This window comes from Nicotiana sylvestris, chromosome 4 (genome assembly GCF_000393655.2).
Source record: "Nicotiana sylvestris chromosome 4, ASM39365v2, whole genome shotgun sequence".
Classification (NCBI taxonomy): Eukaryota; Viridiplantae; Streptophyta; class Magnoliopsida; order Solanales; family Solanaceae; genus Nicotiana; species Nicotiana sylvestris.
Genome location: NC_091060.1, coordinates 48082746 through 48101153, shown reverse-complemented (window position 1 = coordinate 48101153; position 18408 = coordinate 48082746). Strand labels below are relative to the sequence as shown.

The window sequence follows — 18408 nt, the reverse complement described above, 5'->3', positions numbered from 1 at the left end:
GAATTACAATAGTTCCACCATAGCTACTGTACAATTGATACCTGTAAAAGAGAAGAAGAAAAAGTTGGTTAGGGAATTGCGAGAGAAAGAGAAGAGAGAAGAGTAGGCAGTTAGGAAGTTGTAATAGAACAATACCGATAATTGCTTGAGTCCTCAGCTCCCTTGCGTGTATTTATTGTTAAGTACCATTGGGCTTTAACTAAAGAATTAACCTGAGCCCACTTGCTTATCTGGCCCAAGCCTTACACTTAGGTGATACAGAGAAGAGGTCACTTTCCTAATTAGTGACCCAGGATTCTCTAACGAAAGTGACCTCTTCTCTATATTACCTCAGTGTAAGGCTTGGGCCAGATAAATAAGTGGGCTCAGGTTAATTCTTTAGTTAAAGCCCAATTAGAATTAGAAGCCCAATGGTACTTAACAATTAATACATCCAAGGGAGCTGAGGACTCAAGCAATTACCGGTATTATTCTGTTACAACTTCCTAACTACCTACTCTTCTCTCTTCTCTTTCTCTCTCAACTCCCTAACCAACTTTTTCTTCTTCTTCTCTCTTACAGGTATCAATTGTATAGTAGCTATGGTGGAACTATTGTAATTCAATTCCATTGACAGTTGAATAATAAAAGCTTGTGTTCCTTATTGTTGTCTTCTTCATTTTCATTATTCTTTGAAGTAAATCCTAGTCTATTACAATAGCATATACTGTGGGAGAAAACTTTTGCTGGCAAGGCAGGTTATCAAACAAGACGAGTGTCTCCATCTTATGCCAAGTTTGAAGTTAAGGCAATCTTTTGCTTGTATTTCTTTCAAAAATAACTTACCTATACTAGAGCTTGGTGTTGATGTTTACACCAAAGCACATAAATTTATTAAGGTTAAGAATAAATTGTGATGAGAATACACATTAATTAACTAACTATGATTAAGGCACGAAGATGTGTGTAAAAGATTATATCATGCTTTCATTAGTCTGCGCAAACACTGCGTGCGAGTTTTTAGCTCTTCAAAAGCCTTTATATGCTCTCTGCATCAAATCTTTCAGAAAGCTGGAAACGGATTTTTCTAAGTCTTGTGAATTCTTCTATCTACTACAAGTTCGTAAAGATGGTATGTAATCTGTGACTACTCTGGTCCATCTTTGGCTTCAAGCCTGATGCTACACGTCCCATGTACTTCTTAGCCAATGGTACTGATGAAAGCTTGATATGAGGAAGGGGGAAGAAGGTCACTGACTTGAGAGCCTGCCTTGCCAACTTCACCTCATTCTAGCAAGCGATCAGTAGGAATGTCGAATTCTCTGTCATGATATTGCCATGTCGCTGTTTGCAATACTGCATAAACTATCTGTTCAGCCCTGGTATCCATAAAATAAACTGCTCCAGAAGAAAGGAAGGTGACAAATATAAATGTCGAGAGCCTATTTAAGGAATAGGAAAGTGAAGGTATGATAGTTGGACAGACAATCAGTAAGAGCTGTTCATCCAGCCAATTGACAAATGCCACTATATTCTCAATGTTTGTAAATGAAGATGAATGAACTTCGGTTGGCAATGACTGGACAATTGCCTTGACAAATCAGCTTTTACCTGATTTTACACAATTCTACATGGTCCGAATATGGAAATAAGAACATAAAGTTGACCTAAAACGGAAATAGAAGTTTTACATACAGCTATGAGGAATAAGGACCTGTTTTCTATCCCCCATTCATGTTGCTCCTTGCGTCTGATGTGTTTGATTCAGAAGAAATTAAAGGTATTAATTTTCCTTTACCTCACAATTATCTCTGCTTGAGCACTCTGAAGTCCATCTTCAATGCATCTGTTCTTGTGCTTTCCTATTAGTTTCATAAAATCCACATTTTTATGCTTCAAACTAATTACCTGTGCCATCATCTTGGCAACGATTTTACTCTGCGGAAGCACAAGAAAGAGAGTTCAAGAATTAGATTAGAACCAGTCATTATACAGACCAGGAGCATCACTCAATCAAAATTTTCAGAATACACTATCTCCCAATTGTTCAGCAGTCGGAGTTGGATGCAAACCAAACAGAAAAAATAACATCAAATGCAGATAAAATAACGTAAACTAGAGAATGGGCAATTTTAGTTGAGCAAATCGGAATGTAACCTTCAGAAAGAACAAGGAAAGTGTTGCCTTCATTTCTATGAGAAACGAAAAACACAAGCAGAAAAAGGAACGCGAATGAAGTCATAGGCTAGCCCCTTCAAAACGCATTGACGAATAACTGACAGATACACTTTCAGATTTCACCCAATGCTGAGGGAAAAAAATGTGAACCAAAATGCCATCTTCCTTGGAGAAACTATGAACTCACAATGAAACTAAGTTTTATAGGTATACAAGCCATTTGTTCTATTAATAAACAGGTAACCGCACTTAACACAATATACTCGACTGTAAATTCAGTTTTGATAAAAGAAAAATAACGAAAGTATTGCATGAGATATGCAAGAGAAGGGGAAACTGCATATGTACATTAGAAAATAATACCAAACAAATGAAGGCAATTTCAGAAGAAGCAAACAGCCAGGATATATGTATTTGCACTTGCACCAATATTGCTCGTATGTATCATACGAAGGAAATCTTCAGAAATGGTTAAAAACAAAGCACACAGCCAGAGCCTCTTAAACTCATACTTTTTACTAACCTTCAGTATTGTAGGCACGGACCACGAGTACTTCATTTCCCAAGCTTTGTTGTTCTTCTCCAATTTCCTCTGAAGAAGGGGCAGCAGCTTGGCTACAATTATGCAACTCAGTCAGTTTTAATGTGGGAATATCTCCAATCTCTGTAGGAATATCCTCCAATTTATAGCAATACTTCAAGATTAGAAACTCAAGTCTAGGAAGACTTTCACTGCTCGCTTCCCAGTGCACCAAGTTTGTTTCGTTAATCTGTAGCAACTTCAGTTTCTTGAAACCCCCTTCATTTAGATTCCAATTTCTCCCTTGGAATGCAAAACATTTTAGCCTGAGAACCTCAACATTGGGCAATTGACCAAGCGTAGTCATATCCTCCCACAATAGACACGTTCCTACTAGTGTCGAACTCTTCAAGAATGTAGGATAAACATCCGATAACAGCGTTGGCAGCCTTAATGAAAAATTCTCATAAGGCGAAATATCTAGATGAATTCTTAGCTTCTCGAGATCAACAAGACGGATGAGACTGTCAATAAGATTAGACATTACACTACGCCATGGTGGTAAGCAAACAGCTAACTTCTTTACTTTAGGGATTGCTGTAAAATTCTCCTTCCAATTAGAAGCAGCAACAGATATTGAATCCAGTGTTTCCAAGTTCTCTAAACATAAGAGATTTTGTGATTTTGGAGGAACAGGCATATACATTCCCCCAGGACACAAATGTCTCAAATTTGGCAGGTTCCAAATGACCAATGGCAGGGATAATTGAGATGCAAATTGTTGAAATGTCAAAATTTCAGATTCCCACGTCGGTGGGTTAGCAATAGTTGGGGGGATTTTCCCCCTATAAAAGAAGGTTTAATGTTTAGGATTTAAACACACCTCTCATTTGCCTTCTCATCTGTTTAAGGCATTTGTATCTTCTCTCTTTAGTATTATTTCACTTGTATTTTTGGAGTGAAATAAAATATTGGTTGTGTCCGAGGAGTAGGCAAAATTAGCCGAACCTCGTAAATTCTGGTGTTCCCTTTATTGTTGTTTTATTGTCTTATTTATTATTTGGTGGCTGTCATAATTTTTGGTATAGTAGTTGTGACTTATTCACACTATATACATTTGGCTTCCGCAACAATTGGTATCAGAGCCAAGGTACTGTCTAAGTATGCTCTGTGGTTGCAGCATAGTCTGATCTTCCACATCAGAAAAGATTTATCTTGGTAACTGAGTCAAGGTTCTGTCTGAGTATGCTCTGTAGTTGCAGCTTAGTCTGATCTTCTACATCAGAAAGGAAATAATCTTGATTTGTGTCGTCAGCTATTAAATAATATTTGTGTCAAATATGGGAGACAATAAACAAGAAGAATCTACATCAAGTGTCAACAATACGTCATCATTGGCATCTTCGCTTATGACAAGAATTGTGTCAAATGCGAAATTTGCGGTAGAAATTTTTGACGGGTCCGGACATTTTGGGATGTGGCAAGGCGAGGTTCTAGATGTCCTTTTTCAACAAGGGCTAGATCTGGCCATTGAAGAAAAGAAACCAGATGTTATTGGAGAAGAAGATTGGAGAATTATCAACCGTGTTGCTTGCGGTACCATTCGATCCTACCTTGCTAGAGAGTAGAAATATCCATACACAAAGGAAACTTCTGCAAGTAAATTATGGAAAGCACTGGAGGATAAATTTTTGAAGAAAAACAGTCAAAATAAATTGTACATGAAGAAGAGACTGTTTCACTTCACCTATGTTCCTGGTACCACGATGAATGAACATATCACCAGTTTCAATAAGTTGGTCACAGATTTGCAAAATATGGATACAACTTATGATGATGGTGACTTGGCCTTGATGTTGTTGGCGTCACTTCCTGATGAGTACGAGCACCTTGAAACTACTCTACTCCATGGAAATGACGAAGTTTCTCTCAGAGAAGTTTGTTCGGCTTTGTACAGCTATGAACAAAGAAAGCGAGAAAAACAGAAGGGCGGAGAAGGAGAAGCACTGTTTGTGAGGGGTCGTCCTCAAAATCAAACGAGGACAAAGAAGGGAAGATCCAAGTCAAGATCCAGACCCAGCAAAGATGAATGTGCCTTTTGTCGAGAAAAAGGGCACTGGAAGAAAGACTGTCCGAAGTTGAAGAATAAGGCCAAATATAATAATGGAAAGGCCATTATGGATTCAAATGTAGCTGATTGTGATGATTCAGACTTCTCATTAGTTACAACAGAGTCATCAACATCATCAGACATATGGTTGATGGACTCGGCTTGTAGCCATCATATGAGTCCCAATAGGGTCTGGTTTGTGGAATTTCAAGAAGGAGAATATGGAGTCATCCACACAGCGGATAACAGTCCTCTTACCTCATATGGCATTGGTTCAATACGATTAAGGAACCATGATGGAATGATCAGAACATTAACAGATGTTCGATATGTACCGGATTTGAAGAAGAATCTCATCTCTGTGGGAGCCCTGGAATCAAAAGGGTTCAAAATCATTGCAGAAAATGGAGTGATGAGAGTATGCTCCGGTGCACTAGTGGTAATGAAGGCTAATCGGAAGAATAATAATATGTACCGCTATCGTGGCAGTACAGTTATTGGGACAGCGACAGTGACATCCAGTGACGACAAAGAGGCAGAAGCAACCAAGCTATGACACATGCGCTTGGGACATGCTGGAGGAAAATCCTTGAAAACTCTATCAGATCAAGGATTGTTAAAAGGAGTAAAAGCTTGCAACTTGGAGTTTTGTGAGCATTGTGTTAAAGGGAAACAGACAAGGGTTAAATTTGGTACAGCGATCCATAATACTAAAGGCATTTTGGATTATGTACACTCTGATGTTTGGGGTCCTTCCAAAACACCTTCATTGGGTGGGAAGCACTATTTTGTAACCTTTGTTGATGATTTTTCCCGAAGAGTATGGGTGTATACAATGAAGAGCAAAGATGAAGTGTTGGGAATTTTTCTCAAATGGAAGACGATGGTGGAGAATCAAACAGGCAAGAGGATCAAGTGTATTCGCACAGACAATGGAGGTGAATACAAAAATGATCATTTCAATAAGGTCTGTGAAAATGATGGCATCGTCCGACACTTCACTGTTAGACATACACCACAACAAAATGGAGTGGCAGAACGTATGAACCGGACCTTGTTGGAGAAGGTACGGTATATGTTGTCCAATGCTGGCTTGGGCAAAGAATTTTGGGCTGAGACAATTACATATGCATGTCACCTCATTAATCGTCTACCATCTGCTGCTATTGATGGCAAGACACCATTTGAAAAATGGTATGGAAAACCTGCTGTAGATTATAACTCTTTGCACGTGTTTGGCTCAACTGCATATTATCATGTGACGGAGTCAAAATTGGATCCAAGGGCAAAGAAGGCTATTTTTATGGGAATTACTTCTGGAGTCAAAGGATATCGCTTATGGTGTCCTATGACAAAGAAAGTAATATTCAGCAGAGATGTTACCTTTGATGAATCTGCTATGGTAAATAAGGTAACAAAAGACACCAAACAAAATAAAGGTGCTTCTAAGCAGGTGGAGTTTGAGGGAAAATTTATTTTTCCTACACAAGAAGCAGAGGAGGAAACAAATGAAGATTACCCTCTGGAAGGAGAGCCAGTAGAGGAGATTCCAACTCAGGAACCTCAACAACAACTTGAATCAATAGCAACCAGCAGGCCAAAAAGAACAATAACGAAACCTGTTCGTCTCATAGAGACGGTTGCTTGTGCAACCTCAATTGTAGCTGATGATGTTCCTACCACTTATAAAGACGCTGTCCAAAGTTCAGAAGAAGATAAGTGGAGGATTGCCATGAATGATGAAATACAGTCCCTTCATCAGAATCATACATGGAGATTGGCCAATCTCCCGAAGGGAAAGAAAGCAATTGGGTGCAAATGGGTATTTGCAAAGAAAGAAGGATTTCCTAACCAAGTAAATGTTCGCTACAAAGCAAGATTGGTGGCCAAAGGATATGCTCAAAAGGAGGGAATTGATTACAATGAAGTGTTTTCTCCAGTTGTAAAACATTCCTCCATTAGAATTATGTTGGCTTTGGTAGCACAATTGGATTTGGAACTAGTTCAGATGGATGTAAAAACTGCGTTTTTACATGGAAACTTGGAGGAGGAAATCTACATGACTCAGCCAGAAGGATTCAAAGTTGCTGGAAAAGAAAATATGGTGTGCAAACTTGAAAAATCGTTGTACGGATTGAAACAATCTTCTAGACAATGGTACAAGCGATTTGACGAGTTTATGTTGTGGCAAGGGTACAAGAGAAGCAAATACGATCATTGTGTGTATTTGCACAAGCTTAAAGATGGTTCCTTTGTATATCTTCTCCTATATGTTGATGATATGTTGATAGCTTCCAAGAATTCGGAAGAAATTGATAAGTTGAAGATTCAACTGAAGAAGGAGTTCGAGATGAAGGATCTGGGTGAGGCAAAGAAAATTCTTGGCATGGAGATAATTAGAGATAGACGTTCAAAGAAACTCTGTTTATCTCAGAAAGAATATTTGAAGAGAGTACTACAACGTTTTGGCATAGATGACAAGACTAAGCCAGTTAGTACTCCACTTGCTCCCCATTTTAAGCTAAGTACTACTATGTCGCCAATGGATGAAGCTGAACGAGAGTATATGTCAAAGGTACCATACACAAATGCTGTTGGTAGCTTGATGTATGCAATGGTTTGCACAAGGCCTGACATTTCACAAGCTGTTGGAGTTATTAGCAGATATATGCACAATCCAGGGAAGGAGCATTGGCAAGCTGTGAAGTGGATTCTACGGTATATTCATAATACTGTAGATGTCGGGTTAGTTTTTGAGCAGGAAGACAATCAGTTTGTAGTTGGATATTGTGACTCAGATTTTGCGGGTGATATGGACAAACGAAGATCAACTACTGGTTATGTGTTTACTTTTGCAAAGGCACCAGTTAGTTGGAAGTCTACTTTGCAGTCAACAGTTGCTTTGTCTACAACAGAGGCAGAGTACATGGCTATTACAGATGCTGTGAAAGAGGCAATTTGGCTTCAAGGATTGCTAAAGGAGCTTGGTGTTGAACAAAAAGGTATCACAATTTTTTGTGATAGTCAAAGTGCTATTCAATTAGCGAAGAACCAAGTTTATCATGCAAGGACGAAGCACATTGATGTTCGGTATCATTTCGTACGAGAAATCATAGAAGAAGGTGGAGTCACGGTGAAGAAAATTCATACTACAGAGAATCCTGCTGATATGCTGACAAAGGTGGTGACTGCGGTCAAGTTTCAACATTGTTTGGATTTGATCAACATTGTTGAACACTGAAGATTGAAGATGAAGACACAACCAAAATTTGTTATTGAGAGAGAATTGAAAATGTGGAATTTTGCCAAGGTGGAGATTTGTTGAAGTTTGGCAAAATGCCAAAGTCCCACATTGGTTGGGAGTTAAGTTTGGGGGGGATTTTTCCCCTATAAAAGAAGGCCTAATGTTTAGGATTGAAACACACCTCTCATTTGCCTTCTCATCTGTTTAAGGCATTTGTATCTTCTCTCTTTAGTATTATTTCACTTGTATTTTTGGAGTGAAATAAAATATTGGTTGTGTCCGAGGAGTAGGCAAAATTAGCCGAACCTCGTAAATTCTGGTGTTCCCTTTATTGTTGTTTTATTGTCTTATTTATTATTTGGTGGCTGTCATAATTTTTGGTATAGTAGTTGTGACTTATTCACACTATATACATTTGGCTTCCGCAACAATTGGTATCAGAGCCAAGGTACTGTCTAAGTATGCTCTGTGGTTGCAGCATAGTCTGATCTTCCACATCAGAAAAGATTTATCTTGGTAACTGAGTCAAGGTTCTGTCTGAGTATGCTCTGTAGTTGCAGCTTAGTCTGATCTTCTACATCAGAAAGGAAATAATCTTGATTTGTGTCGTCAGCTATTAAATAATATTTGTGTCAAATATGGGGGACAATAAACAAGAAGAATCTACATCAAGTGTCAACAATACGTCATCATTGGCATCTTCGCTTATGACAAGAATTGTGTCAAATGCGAAATTTGCGGTAGAAATTTTTGACGGGTCCGGACATTTTGGGATGTGGCAAGGCGAGGTTCTAGATGTCCTTTTTCAACAAGGGCTAGATCTGGCCATTGAAGAAAAGAAACCAGATGTTATTGGAGAAGAAGATTGGAGAATTATCAACCGTGTTGCTTGCGGTACCATTCGATCCTACCTTGCTAGAGAGCAGAAATATCCATACACAAAGGAAACTTCTGCAAGTAAATTATGGAAAGCACTGGAGGATAAATTTTTGAAGAAAAACAGTCAAAATAAATTGTACATGAAGAAGAGACTGTTTCACTTCACCTATGTTCCTGGTACCACGATGAATGAACATATCACCAGTTTCAATAAGTTGGTCACAGATTTGCAAAATATGGATACAACTTATGATGATGGTGACTTGGCCTTGATGTTGTTGGCGTCACTTCCTGATGAGTACGAGCACCTTGAAACTACTCTACTCCATGGAAATGACGAAGTTTCTCTCAGAGAAGTTTGTTCGGCTTTGTACAGCTATGAACAAAGAAAGCGAGAAAAACAGAAGGGCGGAGAAGGAGAAGCACTATTTGTGAGGGGTCGTCCTCAAAATCAAACGAGGACAAAGAAGGGAAGATCCAAGTCAAGATCCAGACCCAGCAAAGATGAATGTGCCTTTTGTCGAGAAAAAGGGCACTGGAAGAAAGACTGTCCGAAGTTGAAGAATACATCATAATCTTGAGAGACAGTAATCCATGAAGAAACATCAAAACGATGAGATATTAATGGATGGTTAAAAATTCTTAAAGCAAGAGTTGTCTTACCAATATCACCCATACCAGCGATTGAGACTAAATTCAGTTCTGATGTCTGTCCGATGAGTTGATCTCTTATGCTGTTGAATTCATCTTCCATCCCAACAAGAGTGTTTTCATCATCTAAGATAGTACACGGCGGTGAGGAGAGGTAAAGAAATTGTTGCTGGCAAACCTTTGATATTTTGATGGTCATTCTTGAACTTCAACACCTCTTCTTGTATGGAATCCATTTCTTTTGTTATTTGCTCCAACTCATCATAAAGCTTAGAACGAGCAATGTTTCGATTGTTTTCAGTATCAGCCACATGGATTCTTCTTAGGCACAATTCAACTGTAATTTCTACTTTATAAACTGCATCTCTAATTTTCGTCTCCAAAATAGTCAACGATTCTTGATCATTGATCCTATTTCCCATATTATCCTCAAGGAAAGCTTGCAAGCAAGAAAGTTTCCCAAAAAGAGAATCAAGGGGTGCCCTATTTTCAGAAACCAAACTTGGATTGAATTTTAAGACTTGCTCTAGAGTTGTCATAAGTGAAGTTACAACAGCATGAGCCATGTTTCACTCAGTCTGTTTGTGGAACTAGATAACAGGTTTGAGTTTTTGGCTAAAATAATCCTGAACTATGACCCAAACATCCTTATGTTACCAAAGGGTACAAAAAACATTCTTGTACTACTAAAAAATTTGCAAAAATCATCCTTCCGTTAATTCCTGTCAAAAAACTCACGGCATCAGCGGAAAAACGTGCCAAGCACATGCCTTTCTTCTCCCAACTTCACGCCCCTCCATTGGCAAACACTGCCTTACCCCCCAAGTTTAGACAAAACCAAATCTTGGAAACAGGGGCCCCACAAAGCAAACTCATAAAAAAAAGTCTGGAAAAGTGTGTGATTCACTTTCTTATACTCATAAGCATTCGATGTATAAACAGTTTATATCATAGAGCCTATAACAGTGTTCATTAAGTAAACCTCAACAAATCAGTTCTCATTAATTGCATTTTTCACATTCTAGTGCACTGTCCATTGCTTCACTTACTGAGTGCGGAACCAAAATGTGGTTTATTTTTACTCAAAATACTCAAATAAGTGTAAAAAAAAAAGGTTACCAAACTATATATAGCGCCACAACAGTAACGTTAACTGCACCGTTACTGTATAGCGCCACTATTTGTGGCGTTATACTGACACATGTTACATAGCGCCATTAATAGTGGCGCTATACGCCTTATTACCTGAACACATAGCGCCATTAATAGTGGCGCTATACCGCTTAATACAAATCCTCCATCTTCTTCTTCTTCGTTCCATCTCCCTCATTTCTCATTTCTGGTCCCCCCACCACCACCACCACCACCGATTCTGCCGCCATTTTAAAAAAAAATAAATAAATTTGGGTCCCCCCGTCACATAAAAGTTTAATATTTGTGGTCCCACTGTCGAGTAGAGCTTCGTGTTATTGTGGATTCACTCTTCCGGAGTCAAAATTTCGATCTATCTACATTCCGAAAATTCTAAATCGAGGTATTTCGATTTATTTTAAGTTGAAACTTTTATAACAATGCATATTACTTGATTTGTATGTGTTCTATTTCGGTTTGTGTTTATTTTTTCCGAAACTAGCATGTTAAATTTTATCCGGATTTAATTTTAGTGTTGTATAAAAATATGTAAATTAGTCTAAAAAATGTGTTTGTTAATATCCTCATGTATATTTATGTGTTTTTATGCCGTTTAGTTTAAATTATTTTTTAGCGTAGTAAAATGTAGACTTTTTTAGCGTAGTAAAGCGTAGACCTTTTTAGCGTAGTAAAACGTAGACCCTTTTAGCGTAATAAAATGTAGAGCCTTGTAGCGTAGTATTGTGTAGTAATTGTTTAATTATCTTATATATATATATATATATATATATATATATATATATATAATTCTTACAATTAATTTATTAAAAAATATGAATAAAAATTATAAAAAAAACATAAAATTATTAATGATAGTTTGGTACTACTGGGCCTCAGAAAATCTAGCACGAAACCCATAATTATAATATATATATATATATATATATATATATATATATATATATTATTTTTACAATTTAGTTATTAAATAAATATGAATAAAAATTATTAAAAAAACATAAAATTATTAATGATAGTTTGGTACCACTGAGCTTCAGAAAATCTAGCACGAAACCCATAATTATAAAAATTATATATAGGTATATATAATTTTTACAATTAAGTTATTAAAAAATATGAATAAAAATTATTAAAAAAACATAAAATTATTAATGATAGTTTGGTACCACTGGGCCTCAGAAAATCTAGCACGAAACCCATAAGTATATATATAATTTTTACAATTAAGTTGTTAAAAAATATGAATTTAAATTATAAAAAACACACATAAATTTTAATGATAGTTATTAAAAATTATGAATTTGCAGTTGACGACATGGATGCACCTATACATCCCGGCCCTCGGACGTCGGAGCTACTACCCCTACAGCCCCAGCATAGATCCGAGCATATATGGGGGGGAGAGTTGCTTACGCAGACTTTTCGGGGCAGGAGAGTGGATTTATTGTGGGAGTTTTTGACTCCTCCCCGCGTTCTACATCCCCGTGTGGTCCATCACCTAGAGGAGATGGGATTATATAGGATCATTAGCATTCGCCGGATACAGCTCGACTATGCTTTGATCACGGCGTTGATTGAGCGATGGCGACCGGAGACGCACACTTTCCATCTGCCCATCGGCGAAGCCACCATCACACTCCAGGACGTCAAGATTTTATATGGCCTGTCCACCGATGGCTTGCCAGTTTTACTGCCTGGGAACATGAGATATTTTAACCGGGCTTCATATATGGATATGCTGCACAGGCTCACGGGCTTCAGGTCCGAGGACCCAGATGTAGCAATTGGGAGAAGTCGTATGCAGTTGGTCCCCATTAAAGACCACTTGGTGCAGATCCACGATACTATCACCGACGACTCAGCGGAGGTGGATGTAGAGCAATATACGAGGCTGTTGTTGCTCCTTCTATTTGGGGGGGGGGTCTTGTTCCCGAACACTTCGAGGAACCTAGTGAGCCTTCGTTTTCTGCATCATATTGCGGACTTCGATGATACAGTCAGCTACAGCTGGGGTGGTGCTGTCCTATCTTTTTTGTATAGGCAGATGTGCCGGGCATCCATGGGCACACAGAGAGACGTTTCTGGCTTTCTGCCACTTCTACAGGTGACAACTTATTGAAATAATTTGTCGTTTAGTTACAATTCTACCTAGTTATAGTTAATCTTTACGTCAACTTTCTGTTTTAGGTTTGGGTGTGGGAGCGATTTCTGCAACTTCGGCCACTTCTACCACAGCTACCGGCTAATGTACATATTCCTGATCTCCCTCTAGCTTGTAGGTGGGTATTGCGTCGTAGACTTGCACGAGAGTATCATGGCCATCATAATCTCCCCTTCTGTAGGGATGTGTTGGATTTTCTGGAGGATGCACAGGTGAATATCTAACTAAACTTACCAATTATTGTTTAATTAGGTGTTGCGCATACTAACGGTTTGTGTTATTATTTGATAGTTCATCTGGACGCCGTACAACGAAGAGTTGATAGGTACCCTGCCAGCGTATTGCACGCACGGTTTCCATATTTTGAGGGCTTCCGTCCCTCTCACGTGCCTCGATATTGTTGAGCATCATGCCTCAGAGCGAGTATTTCGTCAGTTTGAATTTCCGCAGTCTATACCGACTCAGCCTGCATGGGATCCTTTACATTATGAGAGGGATGATAGGATGAGAGTGGACGACACATTTATTGAGTGGCTGACAGCGCAGTTGGGTATTTGGGACAGCCGAGGGGACTTGACCCCAGCTCCGCAACACTTTCCTATCGAAGTTTATATGGCATGGTACCGCACTATTTCCCGACTTTTTATCGGGAACCCAGTTCATCAGGTAGATGGTCGGTACGTCTCATACGCCGGGAGACATGAGGCTCTGGTATGTTTTCTGTTATTATCAATTACATTAATAGTAATTTCTAGTCAAATACGTAGTTTATATTAAAAACTTTTGTGCAGGCGATTGGATTGCATACCGTATATCGTATGGGGCAGCAGATGCAGAGTTATGTCCACGACCCTGTGATCATGCAGGAATATAGTCGTCACTTAATGGATGTGGCTGCCCAGACACTGCAGCGAGGCCGATCGGATCAGCGTTTGGCACACCATCCAGATTATGTTGACCCAGCCACATACCAGCGAGGTCGTGGTATGCCAAAGGGTGGTGGACGACGAGCTGCTGCTGCTCCATGACGACCTGCTGGTGTTGGAAGACGTGGTCATGGGCGGAGAGGAGGTCCCCAGCAAGGGGGCTTTGAGGCTCCTGTTGATGATGTTGATGATGTTGCTGCTGATATGGGAGGTGGCATGCATGAGACCGACATGCCGTCTTACAGCCTTGGCATTTATGACACTCCAGGGACGTCGCAGGTGACCCCATCGGGTCAATTCTTGATCATGGGCTCGGATTTTCAAGGAGTGGAGTTGGGTAGATATTTCCCTGGCCCGTCTACCACTGATGAGTCTCGACCGATCCGAGATTTTGATAGTGGGCACCGACTGAGTTATGGCAGCTCATCACATGCGCAGGTATGAGTTTATTAGTATTAATTTTATTACTGTTTTTACTATAACTTATTTATTTTGTTTTAACTTTATTAATTTACTTTTTAGGCTTCATGCGATGCTGCGACAGATGACTACATTCAGGATCCAGACACGATTATGGTAAGCCAATATAAATTTTTGTGAATTGTTATGTAGTTTTCTATACTAAGTTTGATATTATTATGTAGCCTTCTACTGGACCTGACAGCACCACCGATACATGTCATCCTGTGCCGCATCCGGCCATAAGGAGACGACTTGATGATGATGATCCTGATAGCGTACCCGGGCGGCAGGGGATGCGCCTCAGACCAACGGCTACTTTGAGACACACCGGATGCGGGACACATTGATTCGGTCTTCCAATTTTTTTGTTTTTTTGGTGTAAATAATATTTAGTCGAATATGACAGTTACTTTTTTTAGTTCTCATTTCGTTTTATAGTATTTGGTATAGTAACACAACAACTTAAACTTAACTTCCACTTAAATTAAAATAAAATTTAGTACAACAAACAAGGAAAACATTACTACAACACAAACACAAACATAACAGGCCAACATAATAAAAATACATGACATATGAAAATGACACTAAACACATACACGCCAATGCTCCATCCTCAGTTGTCATTTATTCTTCGCTCCAACCACTTAAATCGTTCTTCCATTTGTTCTTTTTCTTCTTCTAACTCTTTCACTCTCGCCTTCACCTCCGCAAGTTCCCGTTTATATTTTTCGTTGCGTTCCTTGTGTGCTTCACAATTCCATTCTGCTCTCCATTTTTTATCTTCCACCTCCTTCAGTTTCTCCCTCATTTCTGTAATAATTCTATCTCCCTCCTTTTGTATTCTATGCTGGTATAACAACATATTATGAAATTCCTGTAATCTATCCCTGTAGCTTTCCTGATAACATGGTTCCTCAGCCCATTCATCAAATTCACAAGTAGGTTCGTCGGGTTGCTTGTACAACTTGTTCATACAGCACCAATAGCGGCGTCCAACGTTAGCACCTTCCCACCCACAATCCATCATGCATGGTTTTCCACATAAGCAAATTGGTGGACGACCAGGTTGAGCCATTTGTGAACTATTTGCTTATAATAAAAACCTTACTTACTTTTAATGAAATATTTCTTGGGGGAAATTTTTAGCACACAAAATAACTACAATGACCCCATTATTTATAGGCTAAACAAGACACATATAGCGCCATATCTAATGGCGCTATATTAGATAGCGCCATATCTAATGGCGCCATATCATGATGTTGACGAGACGACTTTATGTCAGCCGGTCACACATATCTAATGGCGCCATATCATGATGTTTTCAGCTTTTTCAGTTCGACAAGACAAGACACACATAGCGCCATATATATATTTTGTGTATTAAATATCGTGATAGGGACAAGACAACACACATAATAAATATACCGATAATTATATTAAATTATTATTTAAATAGGTAAAAGGGAGAGTACAAATCATAATTAACAAACAAGAAAATATTATTTCATAAATACTTAATTCGTATACATAACAACTAATTATTACAACATGAACTCATGGGTAGTTAGGTACAACAGAAGAACACCCGCCCTGAGCTTGATTATTGTTTCCACCCAAAGGACATTTCTATGGTCGTGGCCTGTTTGCGAGCATATACCACATTTGTGTGCATATACGATATCACTAACATCCATTTGGTTCCGTATACGCGTTCTCTTCTGCACTTGTCTTTTACGCAAATAGGACTTGTTACACACCATTTTAAATGGTTCTGGAGGCCAGTAATGCTCAGAACCCACTGGTTGTAACTGACCATTATATGTGTTTAGGTATTTGGAAACACTATATTGTTGATCAATATAGTTGGTCTCCGCATAACCAACACGTTGAAAACACTTGATGGCATGTGAACAAGGTATGTGGTAGATTGACCATTTCCCACATGAGCATAACCTTGTGGATTCATTTACAGTATGTACATTATTACCCCGATTATTATGGATAGCGGTGCGAACTTCAAAAATACCTTGTTCGTTATCATATTGCAAAAAGGAATGCCAATGTGCTCGCCGTCTGTATTTCTCTAATCTCTTCATAGGCACTGGCATAAATTCAATACCCCTTTCCATCAATTCCGTTGCAGCTGCAGACCGTTGTACAAACCTCTCCGCCATCTGCTCGAACGACATACGCACTATGGCTGTGACGGACAATCCTCTTGCCGACTTTAATAACTCGTTGAAGGATTCTGACACATTTGTAGTAAGAATTCCCCAGTGTCTGCCACCATCTACATGCAACATCCACTTTTCAGGATCATGTCGCATTAACCAACGATATGCTGCATCGTCTTCTTGCCTGATAGAATCCATATGCCTCCGGAATTTATGTTGTTGGTGGTCTGTTGCTGCCATCCACATCAAATCATGTAGATCTTTTTTGGGATGTGCCTTCTTGAAATTGGCCTTAAAGTGCCTCACACAGTAACGGTGGTATGCATAAGGTTCTTGCCAGGCATGAAGGTTCTCCACAGAACTTAATATACCCCCGTGCCGATCAGATATTAGACAAATACCTGAATGATGTTTGACAACGTGCTCTTTCAAGTGGTTCAAAAACATTGTCCACGTCTCTGTGCTTTCATTTGCACAAATAGCAAAGTCTAGAGGAAATATCTGTCCATTAGCATCCACTGCCACGGCTATCAATAGCTTGATATCGTACTTTCCATAGACATGAGTTCCGTCTATGGATATTACGGGCCGGCAATACGGAAAACCATCAATTGTTGGCTTAAACGCCCAGAATTTACGTGTTCTTTCCATATACATTCCTTATGTTGGCTTATCAATATAAGGAATCTCCCTTGAATGAAACGACACTTCAAACTCGTTCACTTTTCGTCTATAGGGGGCTCTCTTCTAATCGGGTCCTTCCTCCTCGTCCTCTTCATCACGATCCTCACGAGCAAATGGTGTCTCGTCCAGAAATTCATCGGCATTGTTATCGTAATCGCTGTTCTCTTCCTCACTCTGTTCATCTGCTAGATCCTGATGTAATACGTCATTTTCGGGCAATTGAGTGAGTACGGGTAGTTCAACTTGCTCGTTTTCACTGCACATTTCAACAAAAATATAAGCTACTAAATTAATAAATGCTTTATATATGGCTGTAGCTTTTCACTTACAAGTTGTAATGTGATGACATTCCATGATGGACGTTTTCAGTTAGGTGATGACTACCGGATGGGTCACTTGTAAAATTCATATCCGGCCGGTACCAGAAATGAGAAATGAGGGAGATGGAACGAAGAAGAAGAAGATGGAGGATTTGTATTAAGCGGTATAGCGCCACTATTAATGGCGCTATGTGTTCAGGTAATAAGGCGTATAACGCCACTATTAATGGCGCTATGTAAGATGTGTGAGTATAACGCCACAAATAGTGGCGCTATACAGTAACAGTGCAGTTAACGTTACTGTATAGCGCCACTATTTGTGGCATTATATATAGTTTGGTAACTTTTTTTTTTTTTACACTTATTTGAGAATTTTGAGTAAAAATAAACCACATTTTGGTTCCGCACTCTCACTTACTTCCTTCAGATAGTCTCCAATTGTTTGAAGAAATGCCTGAACGATGGTTTCACTCATTTCGACGCCGACCCATTTCTCAAAACCTTCTTTTCTCTACACTCATATTAGTTTTTCGTCTACCCACTGTAATGTTCGTTATAAACCCCGCAAAAAGACTTCACTGTAGCAGAAAAGTTGCGATTCTAAACCTTGTATTGGGTAAAAAAAACGGTTCTTTTCTGTTTTTTAAACTTAGAAAGGAAAGAGTTGAGGATAGTGCATGTTGCTGGTGTAGAAAAGGGTGGGGAAATGAAAGGGATATGGAGCTGGAAGAGGACATTTTGGCTTTTAATCTATCTATCTATCTATCTATCTATCTATCTATCTATCTATATATATATATATATATATATAAAGCTGGGCACTAAAAATCTGATGTGGGCTCTCTCAATTTTTTAGGTTTTCATTATTTTTTAATTGTTGTAATATATTTTAAAAATCCAAAAGTTACATTAGGGTGGGCATATATCGGGTAAATCCGATAACCCGAACCGTTAATTATTTA

General features: G+C 38.9%; 1 protein-coding gene across 1 annotated transcript; it reads right to left on the bottom strand.

The window, feature by feature from the left end:
- Positions 1-453: 453 nt before the first annotated feature.
- LOC104213363 (putative late blight resistance protein homolog R1A-3) lies at positions 454-10127 on the bottom strand. The gene is made up of 5 exons (XM_070172833.1): positions 9740-10127; positions 9574-9687; positions 9406-9457; positions 2681-3522; positions 454-1917 (listed from the first exon to the last, which is right to left on the bottom strand). Exons 1-5 carry the CDS (start codon positions 10125-10127, stop codon positions 1913-1915), a joined length of 1401 nt encoding a protein of 466 aa, XP_070028934.1. The 3' UTR covers positions 454-1912.
- Positions 10128-18408: the final 8281 nt, after the last annotated feature.

Coding starts and splice junctions, on each gene's coding strand:
- LOC104213363 (XM_070172833.1), bottom strand. CDS start 10,127: ATGGCTCATGCTGTTGTAACTTCACTTATGACAACTCTAGAGCAAGTC. Junction 9,458..9,573: donor CGCTGGTATGGGTGATATTG/GTAAGACAACTC, acceptor AACTTCGGACAG/TCTTTCTTCCAGTGCCCTTT. Junction 3,523..9,405: donor GGCACATTCATCTTTGCTGG/GTCTGGATCTTG, acceptor CTTCTTTTATAG/GGGGAAAATCCCCCCAACTA.